The 21,402-nt window shown below is 33.3% G+C and overlaps 1 protein-coding gene across 6 annotated transcripts in view; it reads left to right on the top strand.

Moving 5' to 3' along the window:
• Window positions 1–21,402, top strand: part of para (paralytic) — a 231,388-nt gene that overhangs the window by 134,271 nt on the left and 75,715 nt on the right. For 4 of the 6 annotated variants that reach the window (XR_010559142.1, XR_010559144.1, XR_010559141.1 and 1 more), the window contains exons 3-5: window positions 4,299–4,416; window positions 9,081–9,317; window positions 20,837–20,992. Coding sequence is in view for 1 of the 6 variants with exons in the window: in XM_065366779.1 (XP_065222851.1) it covers window positions 9,174–9,317; window positions 20,837–20,992 (300 nt within the window). In the remaining 5 variants the exon portion in view is untranslated. Of the gene's footprint in view, window positions 1–4,298; window positions 4,417–9,080; window positions 9,318–14,039; window positions 14,067–20,836; window positions 20,993–21,402 lie in introns of all 6 variants that reach the window. The other 2 variants (XR_010559143.1, XR_010559140.1) reach the window with 1 other exon arrangement.

The following is a 21,402-nucleotide window of genomic DNA, read 5'->3' as shown; positions in this document are numbered from 1 at the left end:
ACACAAAATTTCATCAAATTGAGATGGAAAGCTGAAATTTACTCTACACTCCAATTTTAACACCCTCTGAAGACGACTTCAGGTGGGTTCAAGTCATTTTAGGACCTCCAGCGACTTTTTTGAAAATTACTGGAGTCTCCAGTAAATTTTTGAAACTTGAAATTTCCCCAAAATTTTATCAAACCAAGATGGAGAGTCGAAATTCATTCTGCAAACTAATTTCAATACGCTACAATGTTGACTGCTGGTGAATTTCAAGTCGTTTTGGAGCCTCCAGCAACTTTTTGAAAGGTTGTATGACGTTTTTTTGGAAAATTGAAGTTTCCTAAAAGTAGCTGGAAGCTTCAAAACCATTTGAAACCACCATGTAGTCTGCGAAGTAAATTTCAGCTTGCCAACTCCATTTGATAAATTAATGTTGGGAAAATTTCAAGTTTTAAAAATCAACTGGAGACTCCAGTAATTTTCAAAAAAGTCGCTGGAGGTCCTAAAATGACTTGAACCCACCTGAAGTCGTCATCAGAGGGTGTTAAAATTGGAGTGTAGAGTCAATTTCAGCTTTCCATCTCAATTTGATGAAATTTTGTGTAAATTAAAAGTTTCAAAAATCTGCTGGAGGCTTCAGGAATTTTCAAAAAGTCGCTGGAGGATCCAAAACGACTTGAAATTTACCTGCAGTACTTCGTAGCGTATTGAAATTAGTTTTTAGAATAAATTTTAGCTTTACAACTCCAATTTGATGGAATTTTGTGAGAATTTCGAGTTTCAAAAATCTGCTGGAGGCTCCAGAACTGCTCAAAACGGGTTGAAACCGTTTCCAATCGATTTGGCATGTCGAAAATAGGGCATGTCCCAAATTTCAGCTTTCTCGGTCAATTTGGTAAAATTTTAATTTTTTCCCTCATTTTTGGCCTAAACTCGATTTTCAAAAATTCACCAAAAATCGAAAAACGCACTTTAGCACTTGAAATTTTGACAGGTGATACATTTTTGCATGATCGTTCGATCTATCTTTGTAAAGTTTGAAAAAGTTCGTGCAAGTCCTATGTTAAAACGCAAAATCTGCGATTTCGGCTGACCTGTCAATCAAAATGGCCGCCATTTTGTAAGTAAGGCCAACTTTTTTTTTGGCAATTTTGCTTTAAAATGTTCCTTAGGATGTCCCCTTTGAGAAAAAAGTTGTCCCGGAGAATCGGCGGGGGGGGGGGGTGCAATTACTCCTATTGTCATATGCCGGACTATATCGAATAGTAGGTATGTTATCGAAGTCACTGAGAACGAATATAAACTTATTTTCAGGGTCCAATCCCTCAAAGTCCCTTTGTGTCCCAAAAAGGGGACCAAAATTTTGAAATTATTCGTGAAAAGTCGAGTGATATATCGAATGGTATATTTTCGAGGTCGTTGAGTCTGAATATGAATTTATTTTTTGGGTCCAGTCCAACCCGTCAATGTCCCTCTGTGCATGAATTTACAAAAAAAAGTACAAAATTGGAAAATGACCTAAAAAATTATGAAAAACCGTCAAAAATGTACAAAATTTTGAAAGTACATATGTTCAACATTAAAAAAAGTGTTTGAAAAATTTTTAGATACTGACTGTTTTTCTACCAAAAATGAGTGAATATTTTCGCGTTTTCATAGTTTTGTTGAAAAGTATTAAAATCCTATTTTGCCAAACTAATGGAAAAAAGTTGACTAAAATGAATATGGAAAAAGTGTTGAAAGCGTGTTAAAATAACGTAAAAGTAAATACACCCAAAAAAGTCTTAAAATCTCTAAAAATCATCAAAAATCGATGAGATTTGAAATGAAATTTTACGAGGGTGCGCGAAAAAGTGTTCAAAATGCCTTAAAATGACGTGAAATCTCTGAAAAAAAGCTCTGAAGTCACTTGAAATAATTACATTATTATCTTTACCTAAAAAATCAATTTTTTCGAATTTTGTGTCAAATTGAGTTGTTTTTTTGAAAGTTGAATTAATTCAAACTCACAAGGGAACCTCTTGAGGTGTCACTCTCCGATTTGAACGGGACCGCGATTTTTGCAAAGAGCATAGTCTGAAACCCCCAAAACCAAATTTTCAGCTGCCCAAGTTTATTTTTTGATTTTTGGCGAATTTTTGAAAATTCAAAATTGATTGTTTGACGATTTATGCTTTTTTTTAAAAAAAGTACGTACTTGATCAGTAAAACTGGTCAAAATAAGTCCCAAAACTAATATTAACTACCCAAATCCAAATTTCAACATTTCCAGCCAATCTGGAGCCTCCAGCGCGATTTTCAATTTCTCCAGAATTTTGAATTTGCTGCAGAAGGCGTGAATATGAAGATGGGCAGCTATAAAAATCAAGTTTTGTATTACACTCGACCTATTAAACGAGTTTATCCACATTTGCGCCGATTTTGGAGAGATTTTGATTTTTGTATATTTTTGTTATAAGAAATGCGGGTCAAAAAACCACTCTTGAGGTGTCACTCCCAAAATCGGCTCATATGTGGATAATCTTGTTAAACAGGTCGAGTATAATACACAACTCGATTTTTAGCTGCCCAACTTCATATTCACGCCTTCTGGAGCAAATTCAAAATTCTGGAGAAATTGAAAAATCGCGCTGGAGGCTCCAGAATGGCTGGAAATGCTGAAATTTGGATTTGGGTAATTAATATTAGTTTTGGGGTTTATTTTGACCATTTTTACTGATCAAGTACGTACTTTTTTAAAAAAAGCATGAATCTCCAAAAACAGTCAATTTTGAATTTTCAAACGTTCGCCAAAAATCGAAAAATGAACTTGAGCAGCTGAAAATCTGGTTTTGGGGGTTTTAGACTATGTTCTTTCCAATAATCGCGGTCCCGTTCAAATCGAAGAGTGACACCTCAAGAGGTTCGCTTGTCAGAAACTCACAGTATTGGTCTCCGAAATTTTACTTCAGAGCATTCATTATCTCAATTCTGAAGTTTTTAAATCATTGATCTCAAGATTAGTTGTTTAAATGGCTGGATAGAGGGGTGAAAAATTGATAAGAACTCTTCATATATGTAATATCAATTTCATAGTTTTCGAAGGCGCTGAATTCCAATCTGATTTTTTTCTTTATTTTTGTGTTGGAATGAAACCTAGCTTGATACGTATACAAAAGCGAGTTCGGAATCCGTCAAAAAATTTCTCTCACAGTTTCATTTACCTATTCAGTGATTTATGCTTCAAAGACAACAGAATTTCTCAATTTGTAATTAAAATGTCAAAATTCGATATTTCCATGCCGATTCCTTCAGCTCTGTGCATGACGATGGTATATTTCGAGTTCGGTTAAGTTACCATCGTAGTTTTTGGTAGATACAAGTAAATGTCATTATTTGGTGAAATAATTTCCTGGTTTAATTTTTGCGGTATTTTTGAAAGGAAATTAAAGGGTGAAATGACAGCTGATTGAGCCAGACGAGGCAGAATAGGTATAGGTATTTGTACAGATAGGCTTATTTAGCAGAGAGAAAAGGGATGAATTTACAAATACATAATCGTTATCTTAATGGAAGCACCTGTAACTGTGGGGAAATGAAACCGAACAGACGTCAATCAAAATACTACAAGACTACGAGAAGTACGCGGGGTCTCGGTTCTCGGACCATAATATACAGTAGCACTACTGGTGTAACTCGGCGAAGACTTCATTTCACCTGTGGCCGTTTGATATTGGTGTTGGTTTATCGAAGGTTTAATATAATAATATTGATCGTATATATTTAACGCGGACGAGGGATGTTGATAACATTTTTGACATTCGTTTTAATTGCGAAAAACACACCGAGAGTTGGTCGGATATTGCGTACGATATTTGACTGGGTATAGGTAGTAATTCGATTTGGTAAAACGCGCGGAAAAACCGAACCGAAACGCAGCAGCGATCACAGCCCGGCTCGAATTGGAATGGAAAGTTTATTGGTATATAATTAAGGGAGTATTATTTTAAAAGGATGCGAAATGGTTTACGTTGAAAGTTTACTGTTAATCTATCGACGTTCATTTGCACCGAGTAAACGTCTAATTTAATGCAGCGTGTATTCTATTTGATAAAACTTACGCCATCGTTTTCAATTTAATTTCGTTTACTGGAAAGCAAAGCGAGATACTTTGCCGTGTGTTCGAGTCGACTACACATATACTAGTGTGCCTCTTGGAGAGTACATATAATTGTGCGCCGTTGAGTCTTGATTAGAACTTATTGCTCGAGTAATTTACGAGGCTGATTGTATTTTCGTGTTTTTATTTTACGTTGTTTTATGTGTGCTTTCAGATTTATAAAAAGATATTCGTCGGGTATTATGGAGAAGCACGACGTGTCGAGGAGTAGAAGACGACGATAGTGAGAAGGCGTCATTCCGCGACAGTCACACATCGCAAATGGACGAACAGTAAATATTTCATTGCTTTCGAGTTTAAACTTTTTTTTTTTTGTTGAGGTTTAAGATATTGACCTTGGAAATGGTTTGGTGCTTGGGGTAGGATAAATTGGCTGAGAGGTCGGATTTTTTTGTATAGTGGTGGTAATTTTTTGATAGTCATCTGTTGTTTTATAATTATGTAATTTCAGAAACTCGAAAAAATTTGTGTTTTTGGCTATTTTATTAATTTTTTTGAAGTATTTCAGAATGTTTCCTGGAAAATGTTTTCACAGCAGGAACCTTTCTTGAATTTTGACTAGAATGTCCCAGATCGACGCAAAATTTAGAGCATCATTATTTTGGAACTGGACCTTTTTTTTCAAAGCAAGTTGAGTGTGGCACCTGTTGCAGCGAAAAATTCAACGATTTTCCAAAAATAACATCACTTTGTGGACTCATATAATTTTTCTCCTAAAGGACCTTTAGATTCTGCATACTTTCAATTCAAAATGAAGGTTTCCTTGTTTGATGAGAGTTGTTTTACTCGATTCAAGCGGAGACACATCTATTTTGGTAAACCCCCCCAACCATTTTTCAAAATTCGTATACCTACACCTACTTTTTTTCTAAAAATTCGTGTAAAATTTCATGAACATCCCTTTCAAAACTAAAAATTTTCAATTGTTTAAAAACTGTTTTTTTTTTCTAAAAAAAAGTATATAATAGGTACTTTACTTACCTATATATGCTTTGAATTGTTGATTCTCATTTTTAAGATGCCGATCAACGTTGAGGGGTCCTCGTGTCCTAGGAGGATTTTGAGATGTTGAACGAGAATTATTATCATTATTTTTTTTTTAATTTATTGAGGCTTTCAATTTTTGTACTGATGATGATGTTGATAAAAAGTTGAGCTATTCAATGGGTTTAAAATTGTTTAATTTTTGGTTTCAAATTTCCTGTTTATTTTCTTTGAAGCATTACAAAAAGATATATTTGTACCTACTTCCGCAATATTGTAGCAACATTCCTGCAATGTTGTGACAATATTTTCTGCAATATTGTGACAATATTTTTCGCATTGCAATATTATGAAAATATTTTTTTGCAATATTGTGACAATTTTTTTTGCAATATTGTGACAATGTTTTCTATGACTTTTTTGTAATATTGTGACAATATTTTTTTTTGCAATATTGTGACAATATATTTTTGCAATATTGTGACAATGTTTTCTATGACTTTTTTGCAATATTGTGTCAATATTTGTTCGCAATATTGTGACAATATTTATTTGCAATATTGTGACAATATTTGTTCGCAATATTGTGACAATATTTGTTCGCAATATTGTCACAATATTTTTTTTTTCAATATTGTGACGATATTTTTTGCATTATTGTGACAATATTTTCTATGACTTTTTTGCAATATTGTGGAAATATTTTTGCAATATTGTGGAAATATTTTTGCAATATTGCAACAATATTTGTTCGCAATATTGCAACAATATTTGTTCGCAATATTGTGACAATATTTTTTGCAATATTGTGACAATTTTTTGCAATATTGTGACAATTTTTTGCAATATTGTGACAATGTTTTCTATGACTTTTTCCCAATATTGTGACCATATTTGTTCGCAATATTGTGACGATATTTTTTTGCATTATTGTGACAATGTTTTCTATGACTTTTTTGCGATATTGTGGAAATATTTTTGCAATATTGTAACAATATTTGTTCGCAATATTGTGACAATATTTTTTGCAATATTGTGATATGCAGGGTGTCTACCAGGTCGCTATAGCACTAAAAGTCGCGAAAAGTCGCGATTTTGAAAATAGGTTGCTAAAGTCGCGAAAAGGTCGCGATTTTCGCCAAAAATACCAAAAAGTCGCTATAAATTGTCCCGATTTTAATTTTTTCAAACTTTTCGAATTATGTATTATTCAATGTTAATGCTACTGCCAAATTAGCATTTTAAATAATCATAAAAATTCAAAATTTCGAAAGCTTTCGCCCTCGCTTCGCTCGGGCATATTATTTCTTTTTCTTTGGCCAAAAGTTGAGTCTTGCTGATAAAAAAATTGATTGGAATTATTGTTAGATTGCTGGAGGAGCAGGACCGTCGAGAGGGGGAAAAGAGGAGAGTTTACCCCGGACTCGCTCATTCTGGAGGGTCCAACAAAAAAAGGGCCTGTGATGGAAGAAAAACGTGTTTTTTTACTTTTCAAAAGTCAAATTTTCAAAAGCTTTTGCCCTCGCTTCGCTCGGGCGTGTTTTCTTTTCTTTTTGCACATCGAAATTTCTGAAAAAATATCATTCAACTTTCAAAGCTTTAAAGTGAAAGAATGAACTTCTCGCTTAAACAAAAAGAAAAATTAGTGGTTGAAATGACTAGAAAAAGAACAATCGAAGAAATTGAAATTTTAGAACTGAAGAATGTTAAGTAGATGGAAAAGGAAAAAGAAAAGCTCGAAAATTTGGATGACTATTTATGTCACATGGAAACTATTGAAAGTTGTCCACACCTCACCCCCCCCCCCTCCCACCACTCAATAAGTGCGAACTTTATTGGAAGCCAATTTTTTTCGTTAAAAAAAGGGGGGTACTGAAAAAAAGTCGCGAAAAAAGGTCGCGAAAAGTCGCTATTTTTGAAAATTAAATTTTGGTAGACACCCTGCAATATTTTTCGCAATATTGTGACAATATTTTTTGCAATATTGTGACAATATTTTTTGCAATATTGTGACAATATTTTTTGCAATATTGTGACAATATTTTTTTGCAATATTGTGACAATGTTTTTTATGACTTTTTTTCCAATATTGTGACAATATTTGTTCGCAATATTGTGACAATATTTGTTCGCAATATTGTGACAATATTTGTTCGCAATATTGTGACAATATTTGTTCGCAATATTGTGACAATATTTTTTTGCAATGTAGTGACAATATTTTTTTGCAATGTTGTGACAATATTTTGACAATATTTTCTATGACATTTTTTGCAATATACTTAGTGGCAATATTTTTGCAATTTTTTCCCAATTTTTTTCACAGCTTTCTTGCAATACTGCAGCACTCTCATAACATTTTTTCAACATTTCTACAGTTCTGTCGCAATTTTTCTGCAATTTTGTTGCAACATTGCTATAGAGCAGTCCATGTAACATTGCTACAATATTGCTATGATACTGTCGCAACATTGTTGATTATTTTTATTACCTACATCGTTTCAAAATTATTCTGACAAGGAAATCTTTTGAACCGTTTTTTTCCGATTTGAACGGAATCAAGCAATATAGATAATCAGAGCCTGTCGTAAAAGCCCTTAATCAAATGCTAATGTTTATTTTTGGATTTTTAGAAAGTTTTTTAAAAATTATAAGTTCAAATTCAAAGGTGAAAATTTGAAAAAGCTGTTTCAACAGTGATTTTTTAATTTTTTTTAGGATACATAAATTTTTTTGAGGTAAGTGAACGAATGTGGATCATTCTTTCAAATTCTTTCTGGAGCCTCTAGCAATTTATGAATTTTTCCAGAAAGTTCAACTCACTGAAATTATAAGTGCTCAAAAATTCATTTTTTGATTCTTTCAGAGCACCTAACAAATTTTTTTTTAAAAACGTCAAAACTTGGTGGAGGTCCCATAATGACAGAAAAATGGATATTTTGGGTTGGGATGGCGCAAATGCTCGTATTTTTAGTGGTTCGGTTCTTTGAAAAGAAAAATGAATTTAAAAATTCGTCAAAACAGCAGTTTTTTTGATGTTTTAAAAACGTCTGAAAAAGTCCATAAACGAACGTTGGAATTTGAAATTTAGGTCACCGGGGTTTCACGATCCACCCTCCTGATTCAGTCGGGTTTCATTGAAATCAGAGGATGTCTGTTCGGATAGTTCCTGTAGATCTTCGAATTTTTGCTCGAAGTGTTTATCCTGGGTTCCTCTTGCTTAGTATGTAGATTTGAGTACCACTGATCGTGTTAATGAAATTGCCTAACGTGTTTGCCGTAAATACGTAGGATTTTGTTTTGGAAATGGGTGGCTTGTGATGAATCCAATTCATTTTTTTAAAAATACGGAAATATTTTTCAAAAAAATGAAAAAAATATTTTTAATCCCCTGCTTCTTTTTCATACATTTTCCTGAGTTTGTTTTTTCAAGAATGATACAATCGTTCACTTCGTTTAAAAAAAATGATGTGTATGATATCATGAAAACGTTTTAAAATTCTCTTTGAAACTGCTTCTTTGAATTTTTAAAATTTTCCAAACTTTGTCAACAATCTTAAAATTGACTCGAGTCCCTGATATTTTTGTTATGGAGGTTGTTAGAACATGCCCTTTCAGTATAGCTTGGTTTCGTTAGAATCGAAGAGTGTCAGTTCAAAAAGTTGTCTTGTGAGATTGTCTTCAGAACAATCAATACCAGAAGTCATTGTTCGAGGATTGCTTTGAACAGGTTCGTAGTTTTCATCATTCGATGGAATAAATTTTTTGTGGTTTATTGGGACGTTGACCTGGAAGCTGACATCTGCACCTCTCTGCTGATTTTTCTGCTCCCCTGCCCCTTGCACCATTATTAATTCAATCTTCTATACTCTTTATCATATTGTATTGGCTAGCTATATTGTGACACTTTTACCGAACATTTGCACCCATGTGTGTGTGGTTATGATTACAGTGATATAAAAGCGGCCGAATGTACTCTGCCGAGTACTGTAAGCGAGAGAAGGCAGCACAGTGTTGCTGCCATCTGTTAGCAGGTTCTTAAATCATGTCCATCGACTCAGATTCACTATCCGAAGAAAAAAGTATATTCCGTCCTTTTACCCGCGAATCGTTGCAAACTATCGAACAACGAATCGCCGAAGAACATGCTAGACAAAAAGAACTCGAAAGGAAACGAGCCGAAGGACAGGTTAGTCGAATATTGAAAAATTTCGCACACGTTTTTTTTTCTCTCTTGCACCATCATCGCCATCATCCTCCTTCCATCCTCCATCATGCCCCCTCTGCATCTTCAAACCGAATACAGATCGGCTGAGAAATTAATACAATTTTCCCCCTGCGAGCTCGTATATAAAAGTAGGTCATAAATAGCAACACGAATACACCATAGCGAGAAAGTCGACAAAAGCTCTTTCTCTCTCTCTCTTTTCTACAATATCGGTGTGTATTGATTTTTGATTGAAATATTATTATGTTTATGTTTTCTTATGTTTTTCGATTCGTATGTACATATCTATTTGTATTTTGTAGGAAAGCTGGAAGAGTTGTGCGAACGAGTGAGAGCTTTTTAATATGTATGTAGTATGGTTTTGTAAAATTATAGTATGAGTATTATAACCATCGCATCGCGTCGTGTATAATTTTACCATAGCGTATTTTCCGGTCACATCGACGCGTTGCGTTGGTGGAGGTGGTGGTGGTGAAAATACCATTTCTCGGAGAGATGTTTAAAATTCACGCGAGAAACCGCGACCAAATGCGTCAAATAAGCGAACGCCATTTGTAAAATATTAATTCGTTTATCCTGTTTAGATATTTTCATATTTTCGTGCTGCTCGTAGAAGCATTGTCTTTGTAAAATACATACATAAGATCACTCGACGACGACGGCAAACATTACCAGACAAATTTTTGTTTAGCTCTCGTTCGATCAATCATTTTACAATGTCGATAATATGTATACATTATACGTCGTCGTCGTCTCGTACGTACTACGAGTAATATGTGTACACTTTTACCTCATATGTTGTATCCTACTTATGAACGTTCCTCGTACGTACTACGTAGGCCTATACGTATGAGTAATATACCTTTTCAGGAGAGAAAAAAAAAGAGAGAGGAAAAAAAGAAAAGCTCTATTGTGAGAATATGTACCTCTTTTCACCGATGAAATATTCTCTGCCAATACCTACACAGAATACGTGTAGGTATACGATAATCTGTATTCGGTTTTTGTAAAATTATTTTCCATTTGTTGAAATATTCCCACCAATATCACGCTTTTTTTTTCTTTTTAAACTAAAATTCAAAACTTTAGATAGGTAGTAGGGCTATATCTGTCTACCTATCATTTATGTACTTTACCGAGTACCTACTCGATATGTGCTGGGTAAAAGTTTGAAAATGATTTGATTTTAACGGATACCATATACGAGTATATTGTTTATAATGTGTATTATTAAGCTGCTTTGAGCGATATCTTCAACGATATACGATGATCGTTAAGGTTAATTGTATCTCAAAGATAACGAAAATTTAATCAAAACTCTTTAGAGTGAAGATATTGTAATTATGTATGTTTATAATGTACTAGATTGTAATCATATTAGTGATGCGGGCTTCTTATTGGTCTTTGAATATTAACCGGCTGTTCTGGCGAACGTTTAAAAGAGATGAATTGAAAAGTTACCTCGTGAAAGGATAATTTCAGTTTACTTTTATGTACCTAATAGTAAAATATGTTGTGAAATGATATCTCGATACATCAAAGAATCAAGTAGAAATGTGGTGCTGAGAAATGAGTCACGTTTACCTGTGTAACATGCTGTCAAAGTTGGTCTTTGAACGACCAAAATCAGAAGTTTGCATTCAGTCTTGGTCACATTTGTTTTTGTTTTTGTTTCAGAACAGGACCTATTTATAATTCTGAAGAGTCTTTCGTTTTGGTACGAATAGGAGATTTTTCAATTTGGGGTATTTTCAAATGAAATTTTTAAGACAAAAGTTTCGAATTTGTGTGAAAAAATACTGAATTTTATAGGAATATGATGAAAATAAAACTATTAAATTTTCTAGTTTTCAAAAAAACAAAACAAAATCAAAAATGACACCTTAACTGGCTTCTATCAGCAGAAAAATTGAAGCAGTTTTTTGATGTGAAATATAAAGAAATATGAGAACAATTTGATTAAAAAGATTTAAGTCCTCCTAAAATTTTTCCAAAAAAATGAAAATGAAATGATCAGAAGAATACTTAATGCATTTTTTTGAAACTTCGAAAAATTTGAATCCTTCGAAACAAATTTTAAAAATTGGAAAAACAAACTATTTTTATAGAAAATTGAGAAAAAAATAAATGGTGGATTTTTAAGTTATTAAAAATCTCTTAAAAAGCGAATTGAATTGGAATTTTGGACATAGAAAAGATAGGGGGGGGGGGTGTCGAGCTTTTGAATTTTGGCTTAAAATATCTCATAAACGAAACTTCTCAGAAAAATTGCACTCATTTTGAAAATGCTAAATTTCATGCTCTACAATTTTATTTCTTATCATTTTTCTTCTTTGGAAATTTTTGGATTTTTCTCAAAAATCAATTTCCTGTTATGAAAGAATATTTTCAATTTTTTAAAAATTTTTTGTTGGAAAGCATCAATTTTTGGAAAAGTCTGTAGATCTTACCAAAAAAAAGATAAGAACAATTATAAGAGAAACAAAATTGTAGAGTAGTTATGAAATTTCTGCCAGAATTCGAAATTTTTGCCTTTTGTAATTTTTTCCCTCGAAATAAAAACTAAAAAATCTCATTCTAAAAAAATTACGAAAATTTTAATTCCTATAAAATCAGTGAAGAATCCAATTCTGTTTTATATTTTGAAAAATGTAATTTAATTGTTTGAAGAAGATGAAATTTTTTTGGCATGAAAACAAAAAAAAAATGAAGAATTTTTTTCACTCTAAAAACATGGTAAAAATAATGAAAAAATATGATAAAAGTAGTTTTATAAACCAAATTATAAGTTTTAAAAATAAAAAAATAAAAACAGATTCAAAGTCAGAAATGTTTAAAAAATCAAAAAAAGTAAATAAATCAAGCTGAAAAATCTCAAAAAAATCCGATTCAAATACAAAAAAATGAAAATTTCAAATCCTAAGAAATAAGTAAAAAAAAACAAATTTTCTTTCATATTTTGAAAAATGTAATTTTGTGGAGTAAAAAAATCTGATTAGGTATTCTAAAAAAAAATTTCATAGATAGAAAAGCCCAAAAAAAAATGAGAAAATAATTTATAAACAAAAAATCTATCTTTGAATAAGTAAAATTTGAAGAAAAAAACAAAAAAATAAGAAAATTACAAAATTTTAACGAGCAAAGTAATCTTTTTAGAAAAATAAAAGTGAAAAATTACCGTCGTCCTTTTTTTTTTTGTTGAAATTATGTTGGAATTTTATAATGAATTACTAACAAGAGAACGTTTCGAACTCACACTCATTCGAACTATGTAAACCAAGTCAGATCGAAAAGGCTTGTCCTGAAATCTCCGTAGCCAAAATTTCAGATGCCAAAGTCTATTTTTGGATTTTCATGGAGAATTTTTAAAAATTTAGAAACACTAAAAAATTATTTTAAGGGTAATTTTCAAATTTTTTCATGCAATTTATTTATTTATTTTTTTCAAGAAAATGAACCTATGTGAATAACTGAATGCCTAATTCCTTTGATTCAACTCTCACACATCAACAATTACTAGTTTTAGACCATCCTGGAGGCTCCAGCGATTTTTTTAATCTCCTCGAAGAATTGCAAATCGCTCTGGAAAGACCAAAAATGAACCTGAGACACTGCGAGTATAACTTTGATCGATCTTGACAGTTTCAAGAGCTGAGGTTATCGTGAAATTTCAGGAATTCGAGTTCAAAATTGAATTTTGACCAATTTTGGAAAAGTGAAAAAAATTAAGTTTTCAAAGAAGGCACATGGTGAATGGTGATCTAGTTTTTTGACAAGGTATCGTCTAATTTGGCTACTCCATTATTTTTTAAGCCTTCAGCAAGTTTTCAGATTTCTTCAGAAATTTCAAAATTCCCCAAAATGGCCAAAACATGGGTTCACTTTGCTCAAAAAAATATAAAAATTAAAGAATTTCATAAAAAGTTTGAAAATCGTCCTTGATACTCCGTTTTTTAATTTTTCTAATTTCTTAAACATCTGCCAAGAACCCAAAAATTATTTTTAGTGCCTAAAATTTTGGTTACGGGGGTCTTAAGACATGCTCTGTCGATCAAGATTGGTTTCTTCAAATCGAAAAGTGTGAATTCAAAAGGTTCTCTTGTGAGAAAAATTGATAAAGCTCGAAAAAAGTTACAATTGATACACCTACGTAATGTTTATTTTTTTTCGAAGTTTGCATTGCATTTTCTCCTTGTTTTGATTTGATGAACTCAGTTGGACATTTTTTTTTCTCTAGAAAAGTAGAACTTTTAGATTTTTTTTTCACAATTTCCAACTCTTGTTTCTTGTTGCTACTCTTCTACTAAAAAATATCTGCTGAAATTTTGATGGTATCGTTTGTGGTTCTGATTCTTCCATTTTCCACGAGGAAAGAGCCAGTTCAAGAAGATCACTGGTTAGAAAATGTTGCAAGCTCAGTTTTCCCACAAAATTTCATAATTTTGAGTGAAAAGCTTTGTAGCATTGAAAAATTTTGGCACCACATTTCTTCTTCGATGAATTTTTTCCCAAGTAGCTTAAATTGAAATTCATATTCCTCTATTGACAATTTTTCCACCATGTCGTACAAAATTTAGTTACGATCATTCTCATTGTATTTTTTATGATGAATTCATCCATGTAGGTAGTCGTCATTTTTATACTCAAGATATTTACGTTTAATTTTGTTTTCATTCGTAACAGATTCCTCAGAGGAAAACAAAAAAAGAAGTAAGCTAGTAGTGGAGTGTAGAGAAAAAGTCTAGATCATACGAGTATACCTATTTGAATCCCTTTCCACAAGCTTCTTGATTTTTTTGCCTTTTTTGCCTTTTTTTTTCGTAACGTCACTGAAAAAAAAAATAGTGACCTTTGGTGCCCTCATCGCTGTTTAGTGTTTACTGGTAGATATTACAATCATAAAACGTATGTATAGAATGTACCATACACTAGTTGTTAGTATGTATTATGGTCTCGCTTTATACCTACCTACCCTTAAAAGCAGCTCGAGAGTGTAGAGTCATCGTCACTCGTCGATGAAGTAGGTAGTTCACTGTACATTAAAATATATTGCACTGGATTTCGCACTCAAAACCTAAGTCACAGTCGACTTTTTCGCAATTTTTTTCAAGACTATTTCGCGTCTTATACTATAATATACTATGCTACGTGTGTACTACCTACTCGCGGTATATTTCTTATTCTTGAAAAATATTTGAAATACGAAACTATACATTATGCATAGTAATCGAAACACGTGGGAGAAAACACGACCGCGCATTAGCATTCCATTTTTATTCATTTTTTTTCCTTCTTCGTTTTTTTTTTTTTTCATTTTTCGTGGTATTTCGCTATTTAACGTAAGCGTATTGTGATGTATCTGGGATATTTGGAATTATATTGCGGAATCATGTGGAATTTGTAAAGCGTATTAAATCGCTTTAATTTTGAAACACGACGATGACGACAACGACGACGAAACTGTCGAAAAGGTGTAGGGTGTGGAGTTGATAGGGCAAGGGAGGGGGGAAGGAGTAAAAAGGCTGAGCAAAGGTAGTTACCTATATTATCGTGTGTAATATTATATGGCCGGGTTAATTTGTACATATTAAAAAAAAAAAAAAACACAGCTATAGCCGAACTACGAGAAAGCTAATTTTTTAAAATTAATATTTACCTAAACATGCGAAGGTTGAAAATAATCGCCATACGCGATGTGTACACATATATGGATGTGTATAGTAAAACAATATAAGGCCTGCTCGGGTCATAAATCAGTTATTTATGAACGTAATGAGGTATTATCTGAAAATTTTCGATTTTCTCATAAATTAAGCCTTCGAATGCGGCTGTTTTTTCTGCCTCTTTACCCCTTTCCCTCTTTCTCGTAATCGTCGTTTGTGTGTACGACGTCGAATGGGTCAAGTGAGCTAATTAACTTCGTTACACTCTGGCTCGAATTCGCACGAGTAAAAATGTGCCCTGTTTTTAAAATTAAACTCGTCGTTTCGAGCAACTTCGGCGTATGGAAACTGTGTATAGCCTTGGATATTAGAAGAAAAAATACAGCACATACTCGTACGAGTAAAAAGGTTGATAACCTTAGCAAAAGCCAAAAGCCTATCTAACTTTTCGTTTGCTTGATTCGTCGTCGTCGTCTTTGTCGATTTCTTAGCTTCGTTCTCGCGGCGGGCGCTGAAAAGTTCACGTTTATTTGTTGATTCGACGACTCGGTATGTTGTGATTTTATTCGCTTTAGCGTCGTGTTCTTTTTTTTCACTTTTCTGTGTTTTTCCAAACGTCAACGAGAAATTTCTCGTAGGTAATTTATGGAAATTTCGATGAAAAATAACGACTGTGTTTGCAGACGTGGTGGGGGAGGTTCGAATCTCGTACTTTTAGGCCTTGTTTGAAAGAAAATTATAAACTGCGAGAGGCACGTGGAATGTGAAACTTGCGAGACGATGAAGATCAAAATAACAACTCGGAGTTGGCTGCGAATTTGAAATTCAACCGATGTCGACGTCGTTGCTGAATTTGTTCTATCAACCTTTAAATTCTTTCGCTTTGGGTGAATCCTCGAGAGTTGAAATGACAACGATGTTTATTATTACGTCGTCGAGATTCGCGTTTATTTTTCTCAACACTTTGTCGGTGGTGTTTTTGTAGGAGTTGATAAGTTAGAAATTTTTCGTCGTGTCGGAGAATTTGGGTTATTTCGGGAATTTGTGGCGTTTTTGTAGAGGGATGAGTTGTTTTATGGGTTTTGCACGTAGATGATTCGATTTGCACGTTATTTGGGTGTGTGAGTTCTTGAATGAGTCGAAAAAGTCGTCTGTTGGAATTGTTAGTGCTGGGTAAAAATTGAATGATTTTTTTTTGTAGATGATTCGAATTTTTTTTAATGTTGAGTCGTTCGTGAACGATTCGTTCAGCGAAGTGATTCGTTTGCTCATTGATGAAATGTAATGAGTCAATTTTCAAAAGTTGTCAACTCTCGTTGAATGATTTGATTTCATGAATTTGTGCAGAATGTGAAAAATTTACAGGATAGAACGATGATTGTCGAGTCGTTCGCGAACGATTCTCTTTCAATAATTGATTATTTTTGACTGAAATTAATTATTATGAAATGAATCGTAAGAATACTTTGTGGGCAAACAAATATTTGAACATTCCTCAATGTCGAGACGTTCGTGAACGATTCGTTCTTTGGATTGATTCATTTGAACGAAGAAAGAAGAAACATTTTTTTCGTTCAATTCTGAAAATTCGTCGCTTGTTATTGCGAACCAATGTTTCTGAATGATTCGATTTCGTGATACTTGATTTCACACGACTCTTAAAATACAGGATGAGTGAGTCGTTCGTGAATGATCTTTTTGATTGTGGATTAGGCTGCTCTCAAGTAATTATTGTCACTCAAGTCCTGTGAATCGTTCTCGACCTGTTGCGAAGATTTTTATTTTAGTATCAAGTATCAGAATCTTTTTCGAAAAACAAATTTTCATTTGAATGAATCGTTCACGAACTACTGACTTGATAATTTAAATTTTTTTAAACGTAATCTGCCTATCATTCAAAATTACGAGCTGTTTGCAATTGCTAATGATTTGTTCTGAAGTGATTTTTTTTTTGTACTTATGTTGATTGACTTTAATGAGAAGTAAAGTAGTAGGTACATATTTGAGATTCATTCGCGAACGAATTGTTCATTTTTCGGACACAGCATTCACGAACTAGTACAGTTTTTGAAAATGATTCTTACTGATGAATATTGTTTGAAAATTTTGCAATTTTTCTCAAATACATAGAAGTGTTTAAAAATAACATGTCACCATTTCGTTCTCGAACGAGATTTGATAGCTCACATTTTTGAGCGAAATTCGTGAACGAATTCAAACTATGGATCGTTCACGAATAATTTACTCCAAAATGATCGATTCGTGCATAGTTGATGTGGCTATCGTTCGCGAACGAATCCATCATCAATTGAACAAATCATTCACGAACTACTAGTTTTTGAAAATCATTCCGGAATAACTTCTTCAAAAACACACCGTTTTTCAACTCGGGGTTTGAAAGATTTATTCGTGACTCGATCGAATCATTCGTGAACTACTCAATAATGATTGGCTCTTTTGAATCTTTTGTTTTTGAACGATTTGTTCAAATCGTTTGTGAGTGATTCAGTTACTCATTACGCTCAATGCTCGAAAGTAATTAATTGAGTACAAATGTTTTGTCCTTTTAAGTCATTCGAAAATTATTCGTTTACGATTTGATCGATTCATTCGCGAACGAAATGATAATTTACAAGGTTTGAATTGAAAAAAAAATAGTTGGATATAAATTTTATTTAGTAATTTTTGTTCAAATGAAGTTGACAATTTTGACTCGTTTTTTTTTTCAAAATCCGTTGGGATGAATGAATTATTCATCGAGATACTGATTGATTCGTTCGCGAGTGATTCACTTTTACTGGTAGCTTGATAATGAAGTTGCAAATTCTGGTTTTTCTGATTGGTTTTGGCTAAGTCTTTAAAATTCAAATGTAAATGTCTTGTTCTTTGAAGTCATTAAATGATTCATTTGCAACTCGATCGAATCATTCGCGAACGTCTTGATCTCTTGATTATACTTTTAATCTGGTAAGTTAAAATCATTTGGAATGTTTGGTTCTTTCAAGTCTTTTGTGAAAAATTTGTCCGAAATAGTGATCGATTCGTTCACGAGTGATTCGCTCAGGTGGGCATTCTCGTTCTTTTTGAATAAGTTGTGAACGTTTCAATTATAAATTGAACAAAAAGTTTGATACCTATTTAAATCACAGCTGTGGTGCTTTTTTATCCTCTGTTGTGCAATATTTAAAAAAAAAGCAGTTTCAATCCGCTCAAAAGTGGGGGGAGGGGGGTAAGGGCTCCGCATTTTGGTAAAAATCATGAAAATTAAGTGACATATCGATTTTTACTGATTCGACGGCATTGAATTCGAATATGCGCTTATTTTTTCAATTGGACCCTTCCAACTCCCCTTCCCAATCTTGCGCTTGAAACTGGTCAAAATTTCAAAATATTTGGAAATGACATGTGACGTATCGTTTGTTTGGTTTTCAAGGATGCTGAGTTCGATTATTTGCATATTTTTTAGATTTGACCCTTCAGTGCCCTTCAAGCCTCCAATGAGGGGGGGGGGGTTAAAAAATTATGAAAATTTGGTGTGACATGTCGTTTCCTATTAATGCGAGGGCGCCGAATTCGAATATTTATTTATTTTTTCGGATTGGAAGCCTCTATGGGCCCTTTTATATCTAATTTTTTTTCAAATCTGCTCAAAGTTCTATCAATTTTGAGATTTGAGCCTCCAAAATTTGACACTTTCACCCTCCACATGCCTACTATAAAAATTTGGGACTGAAATTATGATGATTTCATCAACCCATCGAAGGCACCTCGATCGTAAAGAAGTTGAAACGAATATTAATAGTTTTGTTAATGAAAATCGTGATCATTCATATCTTACCACAAAAAAAGTGCTGCCTCATTCTAATTTTAATAAATAAAAGATATTTTGATATTCCAACCTGAAAATTTATATCCCATTCCCTCCTCTCGTCCCCTTCTCCACCATCAAAATGAAAACTTCAGAATATAAGCTTAATGAGGCAGAGCACAACATCTAGATAACTAAAATAACGTATTTTCAGCTCGTAAAATTTTGCAGCAAAGTTGAATTTTGTCGACCTCGCGACGACGACGACGACCAACGAGGACGTCTCTTTATTAATTTATGAATAAAATTTCGCCGGAAAATGAGAAACGCAGTCTTAGAAGAAGTGAAAAAGTCACCGAAAATAATAATAACCGTCTTGTGTAAATTGTACATATACATACAAAAGGTGACACGTCTATAGCTTAAAAAACCGTATAAACGACTCGGTTAATGGGAAAAAATTGCATCGCGGTGTGCCTTGTGCCAGGTCGACGGATAATTTTAATTTCGTGAGGTTTTCTATTTAACGATTTTTTTTTTTTTTTTGCTTTTTCGCGGTGCCTGTTAATAGTGTGCAGATTTTTTATTATTTTTTTTTCTCTTTTCTCTCTCGCTCTTCATCATCGTTCTCGCGTATTCGACAAACTATATATTTAAGGCTTTGAATAAAATGTTTTGTATATAAAAGTGAAAGAAAAAATAACGTTTGCATGACTGAACCCAGTTATTTGACTGAGCTGCCTTACAGTCGAACACGCAGATCGCGTTTTGTTTTTAATCAGATGTATAAAATTCAGTTCTGCGTTATACTTGTTACGTTTTTTTTGTTTCGTTCAAAACCATTTTTGAAACGCGAATCAATATTTTCGAGTGTACCTGTATTTTAAAGTTGGTAAAATTAAACGATCGATACTCGATTTCATTTTAAAGCTTAATCAATGCTCGACTTCGGGACTATTTTACACGCGAATATGCTGATTTATGGTAGAACGTAGTCTGAATAGGTTCGAGAGCTTACTACCTACCCGAATAGTATTTTTTTTTTCAGGTCCCTATCGTGTTTAAACGACTAGACGTCCTACGGTAAGGGTTGAGGTGGGTTTTTTCATCGATGAGTCTCTCTTTCTCTCTCTGTATGGCTGCGTGTGAATTTCGAGTACACTATACTACGATTTTACTTGTTGTGATCCTGTGTTACCCTGTTTAGAGTTATAGTAGACGTAATACGTATATAGACCATATGTAAATATTCCTATTTAGTAACTATACTAGATAGAGATACGTTTAATGAATCGCTACTCATTCGAAATTTATTGGATGAAAATGAATCGAGACCGTGTATCATACACATACTATAAGCAATTCATTGATTGGATATACCTACCTGCTAGCTTGATAAACGTAATTTTATAATATTAAAAGCCTTCACCCCAGTAGAGAATATACCCGAATCATAGCGTAGAATTAATTTAGCCAATTACCTTCGAGCAACTGGTCTGCGTTGTAATTTGCTGCGTAGTTTAATTATTCGTAATATTACAATAGGAATAACCCAGCTACGTAATTATTCAGATGTGCTGTGTGTGTGTGTGTGAATAAAACACTATAGAGTAAATTCGAAACAAGACGAAGAAGAAGAAGAAGAAAAAAAGGTTCATTCACACGCCGCATATTTCCAAAAGCAAATGTTAATTTGACACGACGAGTCGAGCATAATTGATCGAAAAAATCCCCCCCCCCCCAAAAAAAAAGCAACCATTTTGATACCATTACCTACGTAAAATACTTACTAGTGGAACGCTTTTTATTATTTTTTAATCCAACCATACCATCGTAACTCTTAGGCGTGTACTTAATTTTTAGCGGTAACTTAGCCGAGTGATTTCCTTTAAACCATTGTAAAAGCCGAGTATAGACTTACACTTATACCGAGAGTAGTTTGTAATTAATTCGAGAGAAAATTACGCGTATAATGGACGATATAAAACGTATTGTTTACGTTTGTATAGGCACGATACGATGAAGAAGACGTTGACGAAGGTCCACAACCTGATGCTACTCTCGAACAAGGTGTCCCGTTGCCAGTCAGATTACATAATCAGTTTCCAGCCGAATTAGTATCGGTTCCTTTAGAAGATATCGATCCGTTTTATCATAATCAACGAGTAAGTTATATCAATTTTTTGTTTTTTCAAATACTCGTAAAATATACGTGCTGATGAAGGGAGAACGCCATCCGTCGCTTTGACTCGTCAAAAATGCTTATCTGCTTATTCGTCTAATTTATCTTTATTCGATGTGTCGTTGTGTATTATATAGCTCTCGAACTCGTTTTGTAATATTATTTTTTTTTATTAGTATGTGGAAAATTATAGCGAACGTGCTCACACGATAAGGCCTTTTCCCATGTCCGTTTAGCTTTTTAGGCGTTCGCGTGTTATTAAAATCGATTTCACATTTGATGACTGTTTCATATCCGTACCCCTGAAAGTATATGGTAAAGGCAATTAATTATTTTTAATTTGCCTTAAATTATCCTTCGCATAAAATATTAGCCTTAATGTTGCCGTATTAA

This window comes from Planococcus citri, chromosome 5 (assembly GCF_950023065.1).
Source record: "Planococcus citri chromosome 5, ihPlaCitr1.1, whole genome shotgun sequence".
Classification (NCBI taxonomy): domain Eukaryota; kingdom Metazoa; phylum Arthropoda; class Insecta; order Hemiptera; family Pseudococcidae; genus Planococcus; species Planococcus citri.
The sequence above is the reverse complement of the archived record's forward strand: the minus strand, read 5'-3'. Positions and strand labels throughout refer to the sequence as shown.